The 13,592-nt window shown below is 46.8% G+C and overlaps 2 protein-coding genes across 5 annotated transcripts; both read left to right on the forward strand.

Annotated features, from left to right (window-relative positions):
* Positions 1-838: 838 nt before the first annotated feature.
* On the forward strand, positions 839-4,445 carry LOC115246811 (keratin, type I cytoskeletal 18-like). Its single transcript, XM_029826270.1, has 7 exons — positions 839-1,369; positions 2,376-2,458; positions 2,607-2,763; positions 2,838-3,002; positions 3,124-3,249; positions 3,338-3,558; positions 4,202-4,445. The coding sequence occupies exons 1-7, from the start codon at positions 932-934 to the stop codon at positions 4,239-4,241; spliced, it is 1,230 nt and encodes a 409-aa protein (XP_029682130.1). The 5' UTR covers positions 839-931; the 3' UTR covers positions 4,242-4,445.
* A 691-nt stretch (positions 4,446-5,136) lies between these two features.
* Positions 5,137-12,680, forward strand: eif4ba (eukaryotic translation initiation factor 4Ba). 4 transcript variants are annotated; one of them, XM_029826266.1, is made up of 15 exons: positions 5,137-5,268; positions 6,899-7,069; positions 7,175-7,380; positions 7,592-7,708; positions 7,827-7,881; positions 7,962-8,108; positions 8,293-8,424; positions 8,504-8,689; positions 8,792-9,134; positions 9,403-9,485; positions 9,643-9,904; positions 10,378-10,412; positions 11,161-11,290; positions 11,572-11,644; positions 11,862-12,680. In XM_029826266.1, the coding sequence occupies exons 1-15, from the start codon at positions 5,256-5,258 to the stop codon at positions 11,928-11,930; spliced, it is 2,022 nt and encodes a 673-aa protein (XP_029682126.1). In that variant the 5' UTR covers positions 5,137-5,255; the 3' UTR covers positions 11,931-12,680. The 4 variants fall into 4 exon arrangements, with proteins under 4 accessions (XP_029682126.1, XP_029682128.1, XP_029682129.1 ...); XM_029826267.1 differs by lacking the exon at positions 5,137-5,268 and adding an exon at positions 5,778-5,943; XM_029826268.1 differs by lacking the exon at positions 11,161-11,290 and having other exon boundaries at positions 5,138-5,268.
* The last annotated feature ends 912 nt before the right edge of the window (positions 12,681-13,592 follow it).

Genomic DNA, 13,592 nt, shown 5'->3' on the forward strand with positions numbered 1-13,592 from the left:
CTGCTGAAGCTCGTTTTAGAAAAAAACCTCTTCTTTTCTCTCATGTCCCCTCCTCTATCATATCTTTTGCCATCTAACAACTTCAGGACAATACAAAAAATATATACTGTATTACACTTTTATTTTCCTCTGCGGGTCACACAGAACATAAAAAAACAATGCCAGGACTATGGGAGGAACCGCCTTTTGTGGACTGTCCTTCCTTTCATCGTTTAAAACCTGCTCACATAATTGTCTGTGTTGAGACAATCGTCTTCAGTATGTTTATCAAGAAGCCACTGAAAATGTTCATTTCAGTCTGACACAAACCAGTTGGAAAGCCAACAATAAACCATATCCTGCCTCTGTATTTACGCTCTAGTGGATCTCTGCTGCTGCTGCTATTTCCTTCGCATTGCAGTTTGCCTGCAACTATTGATAATATATGTTTATTTTGGACCCTTGCTGACCAGAAACCTTGAAACTATGCAACAGAAAGCAGACTGAAGGCCGTATATAGTCAAACCCAAAAATTTGGGGGGACTTCTTATCAAGTAAACATCTCTATAAAAGGAATATTCTGCCCCAAACACGAAACAAAGTGTTTTGAGTTGCTGTGAACCAAAGTTAAAGGATTTTGCATCTAAATAAACCAATGCTGTGTGGGATTTTTCTTTTTCAAGGCAAAAATGCCTCAGACATTTCCTTGGTGACTGAATAAACAGAGAAAAAAAAAAAGGGGGGGGGGGGTTGAATGAAGGAGGGGGGCCAGGAAAGGAGGACCGGGACAAAATGAAGGGGGCAGGGTCTCAGAGGCCAGCTGTGATTGAAGGAGAAAAGTAGGAGTATAAGTTTTCCACTTCCATCTGCCAGCGTCACTTTCTCAGCCAGCCAGCAACGAGTCACTTCACATTTTTCTTCTCGCTCTCTTTTGTATTTTAACAACTGCAGAATGAGCTTCAGAAAGAGCACCATGATGTCCATACCTTCCACCCGCATCTCCTTGACCCGCTCCACACCCCAATATGGGAGTTCTGCCAGCATTTACGGTGGTGCTGGTGGACACGGGGCCAGAATTTCATCCATGTCTGCATCCTCGCTGCGGTCCAGTGCCCCGATGGTCGCTTCATCATCGTCCTTCAAGCTGAGCAGCGCGATGGGTGGTGGCGCCGGTGGATCCAGGGTGGCTGGGGCAGGGATCATGGGCGACGAGAGGGGGGCCATGCAGAACCTGAACGACCGCCTGGCCAACTACATCGAGACGGTGAGGAACCTGGAACATGCCAACAAGGAGCTGGAGCAGAAGATCATGGTGGCTATGGAGAAAGGGGGGCCCCAAACGAGAGACTACAGCAAGTACGAGTCCATCATCGAGGACCTACGCAGAAAGGTAAACTCCAATATGAATGAATGAATAGTGTAAAATTGTAGGTTCGTGCTTGATTCAACAAAGAACGGGAGTAGTCCCACATGAGAAGATCACATTTCAGCAGCAGCTTTTTTTTTTTCCTTTCCAAAAAAGAAAACGAATTCCCAGATTTGTTTGACTGACTCGAGCAGCTTCACCCGTCCAAGTTATCATATTTCTTTCAAAAGACTCAAGGGTGTGGTTGCTGGTTCCTCCTACCCTCCCCCATAAAGCTCACTGGCACCATAAAGTGACCAGAAACTTCCTCTGTGAATCACCAGCATGAGTAAAAGCACCACCAGAGATGAACTGGAATGTCCTAAACCAACCTTCCCCAGACAAAAGCATTCTGCTCCTGCCTGTAAACCACAGCGCTCTCTGGTGTGGGAGGGCCTCAATGGGAAGCAGATGTGTAGTACTGGCACACACATTTGCGTGTGAGCGCGCTGGTTGTATAACAATCGGTTCCAGTCATCAGAGTCAAATGTCACATTCTCGGGCTGACTCCAGATCATCAGTGGCACAAAGATGGGTGTTCAGAAGAAAACTGGACCAGTATTCTTTCTAATGAATGGGGACATCATTGACAGACCAGGGTAAACTCCAATAAATCACCGCAAGTTCAGGCAGCAAATGGAGGCAAAAAAAACCCAAAAATCTGTGTTGGATTTAGTCAAAATGCAATTTTCCGGCCGTGGAGGAAACCTGATTCTGATTTGGCTCGGGAACCTCCCTGCTTCCTGTCCGTCAGTCTGTGGTTCCTCTATTTTGCTGACTTTTTCTATAAATGTAACAATGTTTCAGGCTTTGGAAAATTGAGTGCAGGTTCCTCTGGTTGTATAAGAGTCAAATGTTTAATGGCAAAGAAAAACACTGGTGCGGGCACAAAATATCGTCTGGAGTTTATGATTAAATTAAAAAGGATTCTGTCTTAAAACGGCCTTGACAGACTGAACAAAGGGTTCTTTCTTTTATTCTCTCCATCCAGATCTTTGACAGCATTGAAGACAACGCTCGTTTGGTCCTCCAGATTGACAATGCCCGTCTCGCTGCTGACGACTTTAAAGTAAAGTACGTCGCTTTTGTTGGTTCTTAGTTTTTGATGCGTGTTGTTTGTCTGAAGGAAGCAGGTGGGAGCTCCAGCTCCAGCGGTTTACAGGGTGGGATGTACCAACTCTGTGGTGCAGTGACATGTTCGGCGCTCCGTTCCCTCCAACAGGTTTGACAACGAGACGGCCATCCGTCAGTCTGTGGAGGCCGACATCGCTGGGCTGAAGAAAGTCATTGACGACACCAACATGAACAGGATGAACATCGAGGGCGAGATTGAAGCCGTGAGGGAGGAGCTCGCTTACCTCAAGAAGAACCACGAGAACGTGAGTCACCAGCGAGTCAACGCACACTTCACAATCCCTGGATGATTTCCCCTCATGTTTCTCTGCTCTGACAGGACGTCATGGAGCTGAGGCATCAGATCTCCAGGTCAGGCGTCCAAGTGGACGTCGACGCTCCCAAAGGACAAGATCTGGCCCAGATCATGGAGGACATGAGGACCAACTATGAGAAGATTGGAGTGAAGAATGCAGAGGATCTCAAAAGATGGCATGAGAATCAAGTAGGCATCCATCTTTTGGCAAACACACACACACACACACACACACACACACACACACACACACACAGGAAGTCTATTTTCTGTCTGCTCATGTCTCATGTCTTTCCCTGCGTCTTGTCAGATTGCAGATGTGCAGGTGCAGGTATCACAGAACACAGAAGCTCTCCAGGGGGCCCAGATGGAGATTGGTGACCTATCCAGACAGTTACAGACCCTGGAAATCGAACTGGCATCCCAACAGAGCCTAGTAAGGAAATATTTCTGGCTTATTAACATATGAGTGACTGAATCAAATGTGGGATTGTGACATTTTTTCCCCATTAATCCTTTAACAGAAAGCGTCTTTAGAGGACACATTACGCAACACGGAGCTTCGAAACAACATGGAAATGGAAAAGTACAACGCCGTAATCATGCGCCTGGAGGACGAGCTGACCAAACTACGTGCAAATATCCAAAATCAGACCCAAGACTATGAGGCGCTCCTCAACATGAAGATGAAGCTGGAGGCGGAGATTTCCACTTACAAGGTTCTGCTGGACGGTGGAGACTTCAAGTAAGCACCACTCAGCGGTAAAATGGGGTCGCGAAGGCCAAAATATTTGGTTGTTGTAGTTGTCGAGGTGCGTCTCAGGGTGGGGGTGATCTCAGTTCACGCAGGACAGAAGATTCAATCAAAGACTCAATCAGCAACCCGTGATGACAAACACACAAATCTCCCCTTAAGCTAACACGACCGATTACAGACAGCTGAGAGAAGCAAGGTTAAAGGTGGCAAAAGCAGAGATACTGTAACCCACAAACAGCGATACGATACAGAAGAAATGCAAGCTCAGTTTCTTAATTCAATCTTAGATAAAGAGTAGTTTGGAGATTGTCCTGACTGTTAGGGGCAGCAGGTTTGGTCAGGGTTTCATCTTACGAAACCCTGGTGAACTCATGGTTGTCACCATGAGAACACTTTGGATATTTCAACTTATTTTTGCTATTACTTTGATATTACAAGGCTTATAAAGTAGCTGTGGTGCTATTCATGAAGTGTCTTTTCTGAGTCTAATTACTGAAAAGACTGTAAACTTTATAAATAGTGTGAGAGATTTGTAGAATTTTTAAACAAGTGAATTTACGGATAATGTTTTTTCTCTGGGGATAATCTTTTTAGAATTTTCAACTTCTGTGATCTGTGTTTTATTTTCCAGGCTTCAGGATGCTCTGGATGAGCTGGCAGCCACCGCCTAACAGACGGATGAATCAGAGACCAGCTCACAAACAGAATAGAACAAACACCAACGCACCATTGTGGGGGAAAAAAAGACACATCCAATCAAAGAAAGGCATCACCAAACCAAGACCAGAAAGGGTTGAACTATCCTAAACAAAGACCAGTGAAATCAACAACTTGTAATTGTTGTCTGAAATTGAATAAAACCACTCACCCACGGAATGTCTCCTTCATGTGTTGTTGATACATAAGAAAGAACTTTTCTTTAAAAAAAAAAAAAAAAGGGTTTTCATATTCATTGCAAGAAAATAACACCAGAAGAAGAAGACGATGATGAAGAAGACAATGATGAAGAAGAAGAAGATGATGATAATGAAGAAGTGTTTTAACATTAAAAGCAAATGCAAAAGATGATGCTTCACAATGAATTTGACCTTGTAAAAACTTGATTCCTACATCATTAATGAGCTGTATTGTGACAAATGTGTAGACTAAATTTGTTGGTTATTTCACGTCAAAAATATAACATCATGAAATCAAAAGTTAAATTGCAGATTAGTTTTAAGACCTTATGGCAGCCTGGTGAGTTTTTCTTTACACGTACGCACTTATTCACAATAGGTCCAAGTAAATGGCGAACAGGCAGAGTTTGTGAGATACTTGTGGAGTTTTGGAACATTTAAATCAATTTAAAATGGCTGAGGCTTATTAAAAGCTATTAGAAATGAGCTTCTCAACGGGCAAGAGCCACAGAGGACAGCGGCAGCGCCCTCTGTTGTTGCGGGGTAGAACTGCTATTCTTTCCATAGCATTCAAAGGTTTTATGGATGTCGTTTATACAGGTTAGAATGACAAGTATGCAGTTACACGCACTGCTATGCTGCGCACGATCCCTGCCTTAGAGGGGAAATGCAAACCTATTCGGACACTCTGTTTCACGGCGTAAACAACGCAGTGCACGGCGATGCGCGCTCCCGAAAATAAACCTCTGACGCGTTCATCCGGGAACTGAAACGAACTCGCTCTTCAACATGGCGGCGTCAGGTGAGGTTTATGGGGGTGACGGATCTGCTTCGATTTAGGAGCTTTCCACGGGTTATACGTCGATATTGTCTCCCTTGTGACGTTTTTGAACTGTTAAAACGTTATGTCGTTCGTATGCATCGTTGTCCGGCGGGTAAAAACGAGTTGTTCGGTGTTTTTACTTAGTGGAGACGCAGCTGCTCGTGGAAGGCAAATGAACGGGGTATGGAATTGTACCGTTTGCGCTATTAATCGTAACCAAGCGCTTCCAATGTCCGACAGGCTTTGTTGTGTGGCCCGAGTCACCTGTAGTCTGCTTTACACTAGTCCAGATACCGGGAATTGTGCGTAATGTTCCCGACTGCGTGCAGGGATGGCACATTGCGCGGCCGTGGCGGGGCTCGCCGTCGCGCTCACAGCAGATAACATCGGGCGCAAGCGCGCCTCGCAGAGGAGGGGTTGGGTCGAGAAGTCCGGCCAGCCCGAGGAGTCTCCACGTGTGCAGCGTGGTGCCCTGTTTTAGCGCGGTGGGGGACCGGGGCCAAAGGGCCCAGTGTGGCCCTGGCTGCTCCTTGAGCTGCTATTCAACCTTAACGCGGCGACGTTGCCGTCGGGCCGACCGAGTGTTCTTTCCGATGATGGCGCACTTGGATCTCCGAGAAGTGCCGTAGGCCCTAACCTAGCCAGCTAGCGCGGGTACTTCCGTCAGCAGCCCCGGCGCTCATTTAGCCACCGTCGGCATATAGACACAAGAGATGTGCCTACATCTACCCACTTATTTATTTATTTCTTAAATTTTGCAGTCATTTGATATTTGTCACAGATTTAATCGGGGACAATCCCAAACCATGTGACGCTATGCAGCTAATAGCGCACAGTAATAAGCCAAGTGGTCGGTAAACAATCACTCATTGGAGAGCTGTGAACTCTCCATGTGCCTGGTGGGTTTTGTAACGACGTGTTGTAAAGAATGTCCTGACGGCGGGAATTCTCGCAGTCATGCTCGCAGCCAGCTTTGTCACACCAGTTTTTCTACCACAGACCAAAACAAACCAGACCTGCTCTATGGGATGAGTCGTGCAAACAGGCACACGGCCAACCGTTTCCCAGATATAGCAGCAGATAGTAGACTTTGCAACCCAGAGCCAATCACTTTCCTGGCAATTATTTGGCGATGCAGTCAATTTAGGTTAAACCCGCAGCAGTTTGTCTATGCAGAACAGGGGAGTTTTACGACCTGGTCCATGGTGGCAGTAACTCACCCCTGCCTGCTTTCAGTAGGAAAATTAGTCAATGTTTATTACACACACATACATGCAGCTTAGCTGGTTTGGCTGGTGTCACTAGAGATGAGCAAGGTCGTTAAGCTACCCCTAAAAGAAAGTGGGGGGGATTTTTACAGTTTTCAGCGGTATAATAGCGTCGCTTCAGCGCACCGTCTCCGACATCTGTGGCCATTCTGAAACATCGAATGCATCCATCTGACACTTTGCAAACAGGTTCAACCTGCAAGGTTGCTGGCGAGGCTCTGTGTTCATTTGCAGAAACATTGGTGGATGCGGTGGGACTTCCGGGCTTTATGGCCATTTTGGACTTGAATCTGAACAGGAAACACGTTCTGACTGCTTATTTCTCTTTGATTCTGACTCAGGTAAGAAAGCTAAAAAAAAGGGGAAGACCCTCACTCTGACCGACTTCCTGGCAGAGGACAGCAGCGGCGGCGGTGGCGGCGGCGGCGGTGGCGGCGGCAACATGCCCCCCCCCAGCTACTCGAACAAATCCACCAGTTGGGCTGATGAGACCGACGACCTCGATGGCGACGGTGAGCACAGAATATGCCGCTATTTTCATCAGTTTGATAGTAACCGTTGCCTAAAACATCACAATATTCATTATTTATTCATTTTTTTATGTATCCTCTCCTCAGTCTCCACCTCTTGGCACTCTGAGGAGGATAACTTCCGGGCCCCGCCCATTGACCGCTCCATCTTGCCGACGGCACCCCGGTCAGCTCGTGAGCCCAATGTTGACATGTCCCGGTTGCCCCGCAACCCCCCTTACACGGCCTTCCTGGGCAACTTGCCATATGATGTCACCGAGGACTCTATTAAAGATTTCTTCCGCGGCTTGGCAGTAGGTTCATCAAGCAAACCTCTAACCACTGCAGCATGTAGAATAAATATTTTTTGAATGTGATTGCAGCTTAATTTTGTTCTAGTTCTTGTTTTTTTTTAGGAAATATTAAGCTAATTATTAACTGACTCTGTTTGTCCTCTAACTTTGGGATGAAGTCTGAAGTTCCTGTGTCGTCTCACGTGCTTTTCTGCTTCGCTGTGATCTACAGATCAGCGCAGTCCGTCTGCCTCGTGAGCCCAGTAACCCGGAGAGGCTGAAGGGTTTTGGCTATGCTGAATTTGATGATGTGGAGTCCCTCCTGAGGGCCCTTAGTCTCAGTGAGGAGGTGAGAGGATGTCCCAAACTTTAAGTTCTTTGTTTTTGGTCACCTGACCAAATTTTGGCACCTCCTAATATGACTGGATCCATATAACAGTGTTAACGAGCCTTGTTCATGTTAACAGAACCTGGGAAGTCGTCGGATCCGTGTGGATATTGCAGATCAGTCTAATGATAAAGGTCTGTTCTGCCTGGTTTGCTGTTGTGGTCCTTTAGTACTACGTTCTACAACTACAGTGGTTCTTTTTACCTTCTTTCAGAGAGAGACGGCGGTTCGATGGGTGGCAGAGACAGAGGTGGACGGATGTCGGACATGGGTCCCGACAAGACCGATACTGACTGGAGGGCTCGACCCACTGGAGATTCTGATGATAGTCATCAGAGAAAAGATGATGCCTTTGGAGAAAGTGAGGCTTTCAACATCAGGCTTGAACTTAGGATAACTCTAAATACATTTATATTTACATACATGCATAAAAATTTAATGAGGTTCCCATTTGTGTGACGGCATCAAGAAACATTCTTCATTGATAAACTGAATTCAAATGAACAACAGAACGTGATGCAGGTGCTTCTCTTCCATCTCTGCAGGATCACGGGACCGTTACGAGTCTGATCGTTATAGAGATGGGCCGCGGCGGGACAATGACCGCTATGAGGGCGGAAGAGACCGCTACCGGGATCGCTATGACGACCGGGATCGCAGGGATTATGACAGAGGAGGTTTGTCATTCTGTCTGTGTTTCAACCATGTTACAGGCGTCCACTTCTGTGTTTTACCGTGTCCCTCCCAAACTTCTAGGTTTTGATTCTCGTGGTGGTGGTGGAGGTGGTCGGCGGGCTTTTGGTAGTGGCTTCCGCCGCGATTATGACGAGACTCGGGGCAGCGGGGATCGTTACGGCGATCGTGATCGCTATGGTGACCGCGATCGCTACAATGACCGCGACGATCGATATGAAAGGCGTGATGACAGGCGGGAAGAGAGAGGTGACCATTTGGAAACACACTATTATTGAAAGAAACTCAGAAATGATCAATGTTGTCTGTGTTACTGTGCAGGAGTTAATTTTAGTTCTGTTCTTATACCAGCTACTCAGCAAAGGCCAAAGTTGAATCTTAAGCCACGTAGCCTCCCCAAGGAGGAGGAAAGCAGCGGGGGAAGTGGAGGTGGCGGCGGCGGCGGCGGCGGTGGTGGTGGTGGCGGCGGCGGCGGTGGCGGCGGCGGCGGTGGCAGCGGCGGCGGCGGCAACCCTCCTGCTCCGGCTCCGGGTTCTGGCGGCAGAGCATCATCTATCTTTGGTGCAGCCAAGCCCGTTGACACTGCAGCGAAGGAGAGGGAGGTTGAAGAGCGGCTGAAGAAGCAGGAAGAGAGGCTGCAGAAGCAGATGGAAGAAGACAAAGGCTGGGGGTCAGACAGAAAGATGCGGGACAGGTAAACTCAATGCAACAAAAAAAAAAGCCAGAGCGAGTGGTTTTGAAATAAACCCTGATCTGACTCACCTAGTCCAGCTCCACCATGATGCTGGTAGCAGCGGGTGACGCTACTCAGTTGATTTGACTTTGATTTGCACAACAGAAGTCCAAAGGTTGTTTCATAACCAACTGAGTCCAGTCTGTGTTCACTTGAGTCTGTTGATGTTGTTGGTGTGTATATATATTTTTTAACATGCCTGCTTAAACCCTCTTTCTGATGACCTTAGAGACCCGGGCTGGCGTGAGGAGACTCATCCTCAACGATCTCGCACCGGAAGTGAGTCCTCACAGCAAGGAAGTACTTCAAGAGGTGAGCAACACACAAAATACACAAGTAGCCCTGACTCAACAGAATACGTCCTTTGATCCAAAAGCAGGTGGAGCGATAGAAAGCAATAACAGGGAAACTTTATATAAATGAAACGGAAGTGGGACTACATTTGCTCCTTTATTCTCTTTCTCGGTAGGCTCCCGATGTCGAGATGGTGAACGCTCTGGGGAGAATGAGGTGTTCAGTGGGAGAGAAAGTGACCCCTCCTCACCTGGGGCCTCTCCTATCCCACCTTCTTCTGGCTCCTCCAAGGAGCCATTAAAAGTGATGCCTGCACCTCCTCCCAAGGAGAACGCCTGGGCCAAAAGAAGTGCAGCCTCTACGGGGTCCTATGATGGCGAAGGGCGCCCTCCACTGTCACCTGTCTCCCCAAGCAGTTCAACTCCCCCCAAGTCAAGGTGAGAACATGGTATTCATGGTCTGGAAACGCCTTAGTTTGCATTGCGTCACACTCGAAAGACCGAAGCAGACAGCCATTTACTCATATTTGTTTATGAGTAAACTCCCAGAGCAAGATGGAAAACGGTGAATGTATGAGGCGAAAAGAGAGAATTGGGTATAGGATTAGCTTGTGATACATCTTAAAAATGCAGTTCTAGAATTATGTACCGTTGATACAAAAATGGAGCAACTCTGTCATGTGCTTGGTATCATTCCATCTTTATCAATTTGCACGCACTAATTTGGGCACTGATGCCAATTTAATATGCTTGAAATCCCATTAGTTATACTGGTGTGGTGTGCAAAGAGTATTAGGAGCTCTATATGGAGCCCATTAGATTGGAATGACCAGATTGAAATCTCTTGTGATCAGTATAGAAATATTTTCCCATTTGTACTTTCCCTCTGAGAGTTCCTCCTTTCTTTGCAGTTCTGTGAGTGGTGATGAAAGAGGACCTGGCAAAGGTAGGTTTTACTACTTGCACGCATCCTAGGTGGATAAGAAAATGGAGCAGATATTTTAGTTATTTTTAGATATTTTAAGATCATCCGCGTGAAAAATCTTTGGCTTTTTCATGCACCTGCTAATCATCTACATCTAATAGACATTTAGATAACTACATTAGTGGCCTTGTCAAATATTATATCATCACACAACATGTAAACACAATGATGATAAACAAAGCACATGAAACAAGTACATAATTACAAATCTTAATGAATTGTCTGTGCTGATTATATTAAATAAATAGCACCATTTGGATGGCAGGTTCAGCTAATGTCTCATTAATCATCTCATTAGCAGTTTGGTTAAATGATTCAGACATGAATTACAATGTTTCCAGCTCCAACACTGTTTTCAGGTGCAGCAGAGTTCTCTGCTCAGAAGCTCTTAACCATTTAAAAGCTCACGTGCAAAACTGCAGCCCGGTCCACAATGTCCACCAAGTCCCCAAGCTGTGCGCCAAGTCGGTTTTTAGCTCAAGTGGGGCTGATTTGGGAAAGGGAGTCCCAAAGATGTCGATACACATCTTCATCTTCGATACCCAAAGTCAGAAGGAAGAACTTATTTTCAAATCTAAGTTTTTCATAAAGACAAGCTCTACTTCAAACAGCTGAGCTTCGCTCATTTAGCCTTTAGTGCTAATGTGAGTGTGTTCTTACTGTAAAAGTCCACCTCCCCTCAGTCAAATTGTCTGGCTTCTCCTTTAAGATGAGAACAAGGCTGACTGTGTGCGACGGGACCGAGGGCCCCCGAAGGCACGAGGGGGGCCAACAGGGCCTGGAGCGGGGCGGGGCAGAGGAGAGGGGCCCAACAGAGACCGAAGAAAGGAGGCAGACAGGTCAGCCACTTAATGTTAGCAACTCCTTTCAACGAGGCAGGGAAGAAATATGCAGGTTGTGTGTTCTGAACCACTGACACTATAATAGTAGCAGTGCAGTGGCCAGTAAGCACATCTGACCAATGAGAAACCTGCATTTGTGTCAGCTCCCTTTGCCTCTGTTGCCAAAAGAAAACAGAAGTGCGTGAGTAGTTATGGTGAAGTGGGAAATGTGTGTTTGACTGAGGATTTCATCTCCAGCTCTCTTGATCCATTTTACTTTGGATTATTTGTAATTGTAGAAAGGATAACAGGAGAGATCGAGACTCCAAACCACCCCCAGAGCCAAAGAAATTTGAAGAAACCCCAACCCCTGTAAGTCTCTTATGTGCAAGCTTTGCTCAGTCTTTGATGTCCCCAAAACCCCTCTACTCATTATTAAAGAGCCCCTCCCTCCTGAGCTTTAAAACTGCACAACAGGCTTAAAAAAAAGAAGAAAGAAATCAGCCCCGAATGTCTCCATTCACCCCGAGAAAGCCAACCCTGCAAGCGAGTGCACCAATTCCAGCGACTGTGTTTGATTTGTTTTCAGAAGTTCAGCTCAGCCAGTAAATACGCCGCTTTGCTAATGGACGGAGACGACGCTGAGGACCTGGAGTAGAGCGAAACACCACATCCGGACGCACGAGCTGAGGAGAAAATGATGACCATCGGGGGGGGAAACAAAGTACCACGCATAGCTAATTGAAAAACTTGTACATGGAAGAGGCTTCTTGGAGGACATTACATGCTTTTCTTCTTCTCCTCCTCCAAACCCTGTCTTTCAAAACACCCACCCATCTTCCCTCCCCTGCTCCACCTTCCAGGTTTGAAGGAGTAGTTGCATACTGGACTTGTTTTAAATGAAAGAAAGGAGAGAGAAAAAAAGTGGAGTAGCTGGCATATGGCAAAGTGATGGATAACATTGAAATAATTGTAATAAATAAACAAATCGTGGGGAAAAATGAACTTGTATATTTGTGGATGGCAGGTCTGACAAGGTTGGAATTTGATGTGGATTTGGAAGCTAAATGTGTCTGCAGAATGACAAAGCAATGAAAATCACCTTTTATCTCTATTAAAAGTTTGTGCTTGTAGACCTGCTTTGATCAGGCTCGTAACAGAAATGAGGCAAAATCCTCCTAGTGTCTCATCAGCTATACATCAACCTATACATCATGACTTTTCTTCTTACCAAGTCCCAGTTTTACAGAAGAATAATAGGATTATGTTGATGACAAGAGTCGCAGGAATGTGACGCAGCGACCGTCGCTCAAGGATCCCGGCGCCGCGCTCCTCTGCCCCCGTCATTGTGCAGATGTTTTTCCTTCTACTCCTCCGTCTGAGAACAAAATTAAATCCATTAAAGGCTCGTGTTGGTTACGTCATTCGTCCTAAAGATTCTCTCCAGCTGTCTAAACAGTCCATTTCTCCCTGAAGGGACAAGTGCAGGTTTCTGCAGGGGGGGGGGGGGGTGGTTTCCTGTACCAGGATGACTATTTCCTGAGATTTTGAACTCACCTGTCTTCCAGACTGCAATAAATCGGAGTCCTCGTGTGCATTATAAAGTATGCTGTCGTATCTGAATGAATCGAGGTCCCTGTGTGGAAATAGGTGAATGTGGGAGCGCCTGCTCACTCCTGCGGTGTGGTCCCTCGGCAGAGACCCCCTGCTGGTGGGGGGGGGCTCCTGATGGCAGCTGCTTTGGATCCTGCTGAGCTGACTTTCCCACCCATGGAGCTCCTGAGTCGGCCCCTCCACCGACGCGTCTGATTTCATGGATTTTAAGTCTAATTTCCATCAGGGGACGCGTCATTCCAAGACCATGTGACGAGTCATGGGAGAAGCGTCACACAAGGTCACTAAACGCACAAACACATATGGAATACGCTTTACGCACATTCTCTGCCTTTGGGGTTTGGATTTTGTACTCTTACCCACCTACCACACTGCCCCCCCCCCCCCGGTGCTCAGTGATTCAGCAGTTGGTGCACGCCGGAGGGTCCACCTCAAACCACAACATGACCTGTGTCAGTTGCCGTGGTGACACATTTGACTTTTTGTCTACATTACTTTGACATTTGCTGTCGAAGTATTGTCCCGCTTGTTTTGTCTACCTGGAGTAACAAACCCAGCGTCAGAAAGAGCTTGTTGATCCCCCCCCCCCCCCCCCCCCCCCCCCCCCCCCCCCCCCCCCCCCCCTTGCTGCCCTAAAACCTCCAGCTTAATGTTCTGTTTTGTCTGGAGAAACCAAGTCTCAGGGAAAAGTTTTAACACAGCCCAT

Source organism: Takifugu rubripes, chromosome 19 (assembly GCF_901000725.2).
Source record: "Takifugu rubripes chromosome 19, fTakRub1.2, whole genome shotgun sequence".
NCBI lineage: Eukaryota > Metazoa > Chordata > Actinopteri > Tetraodontiformes > Tetraodontidae > Takifugu > Takifugu rubripes.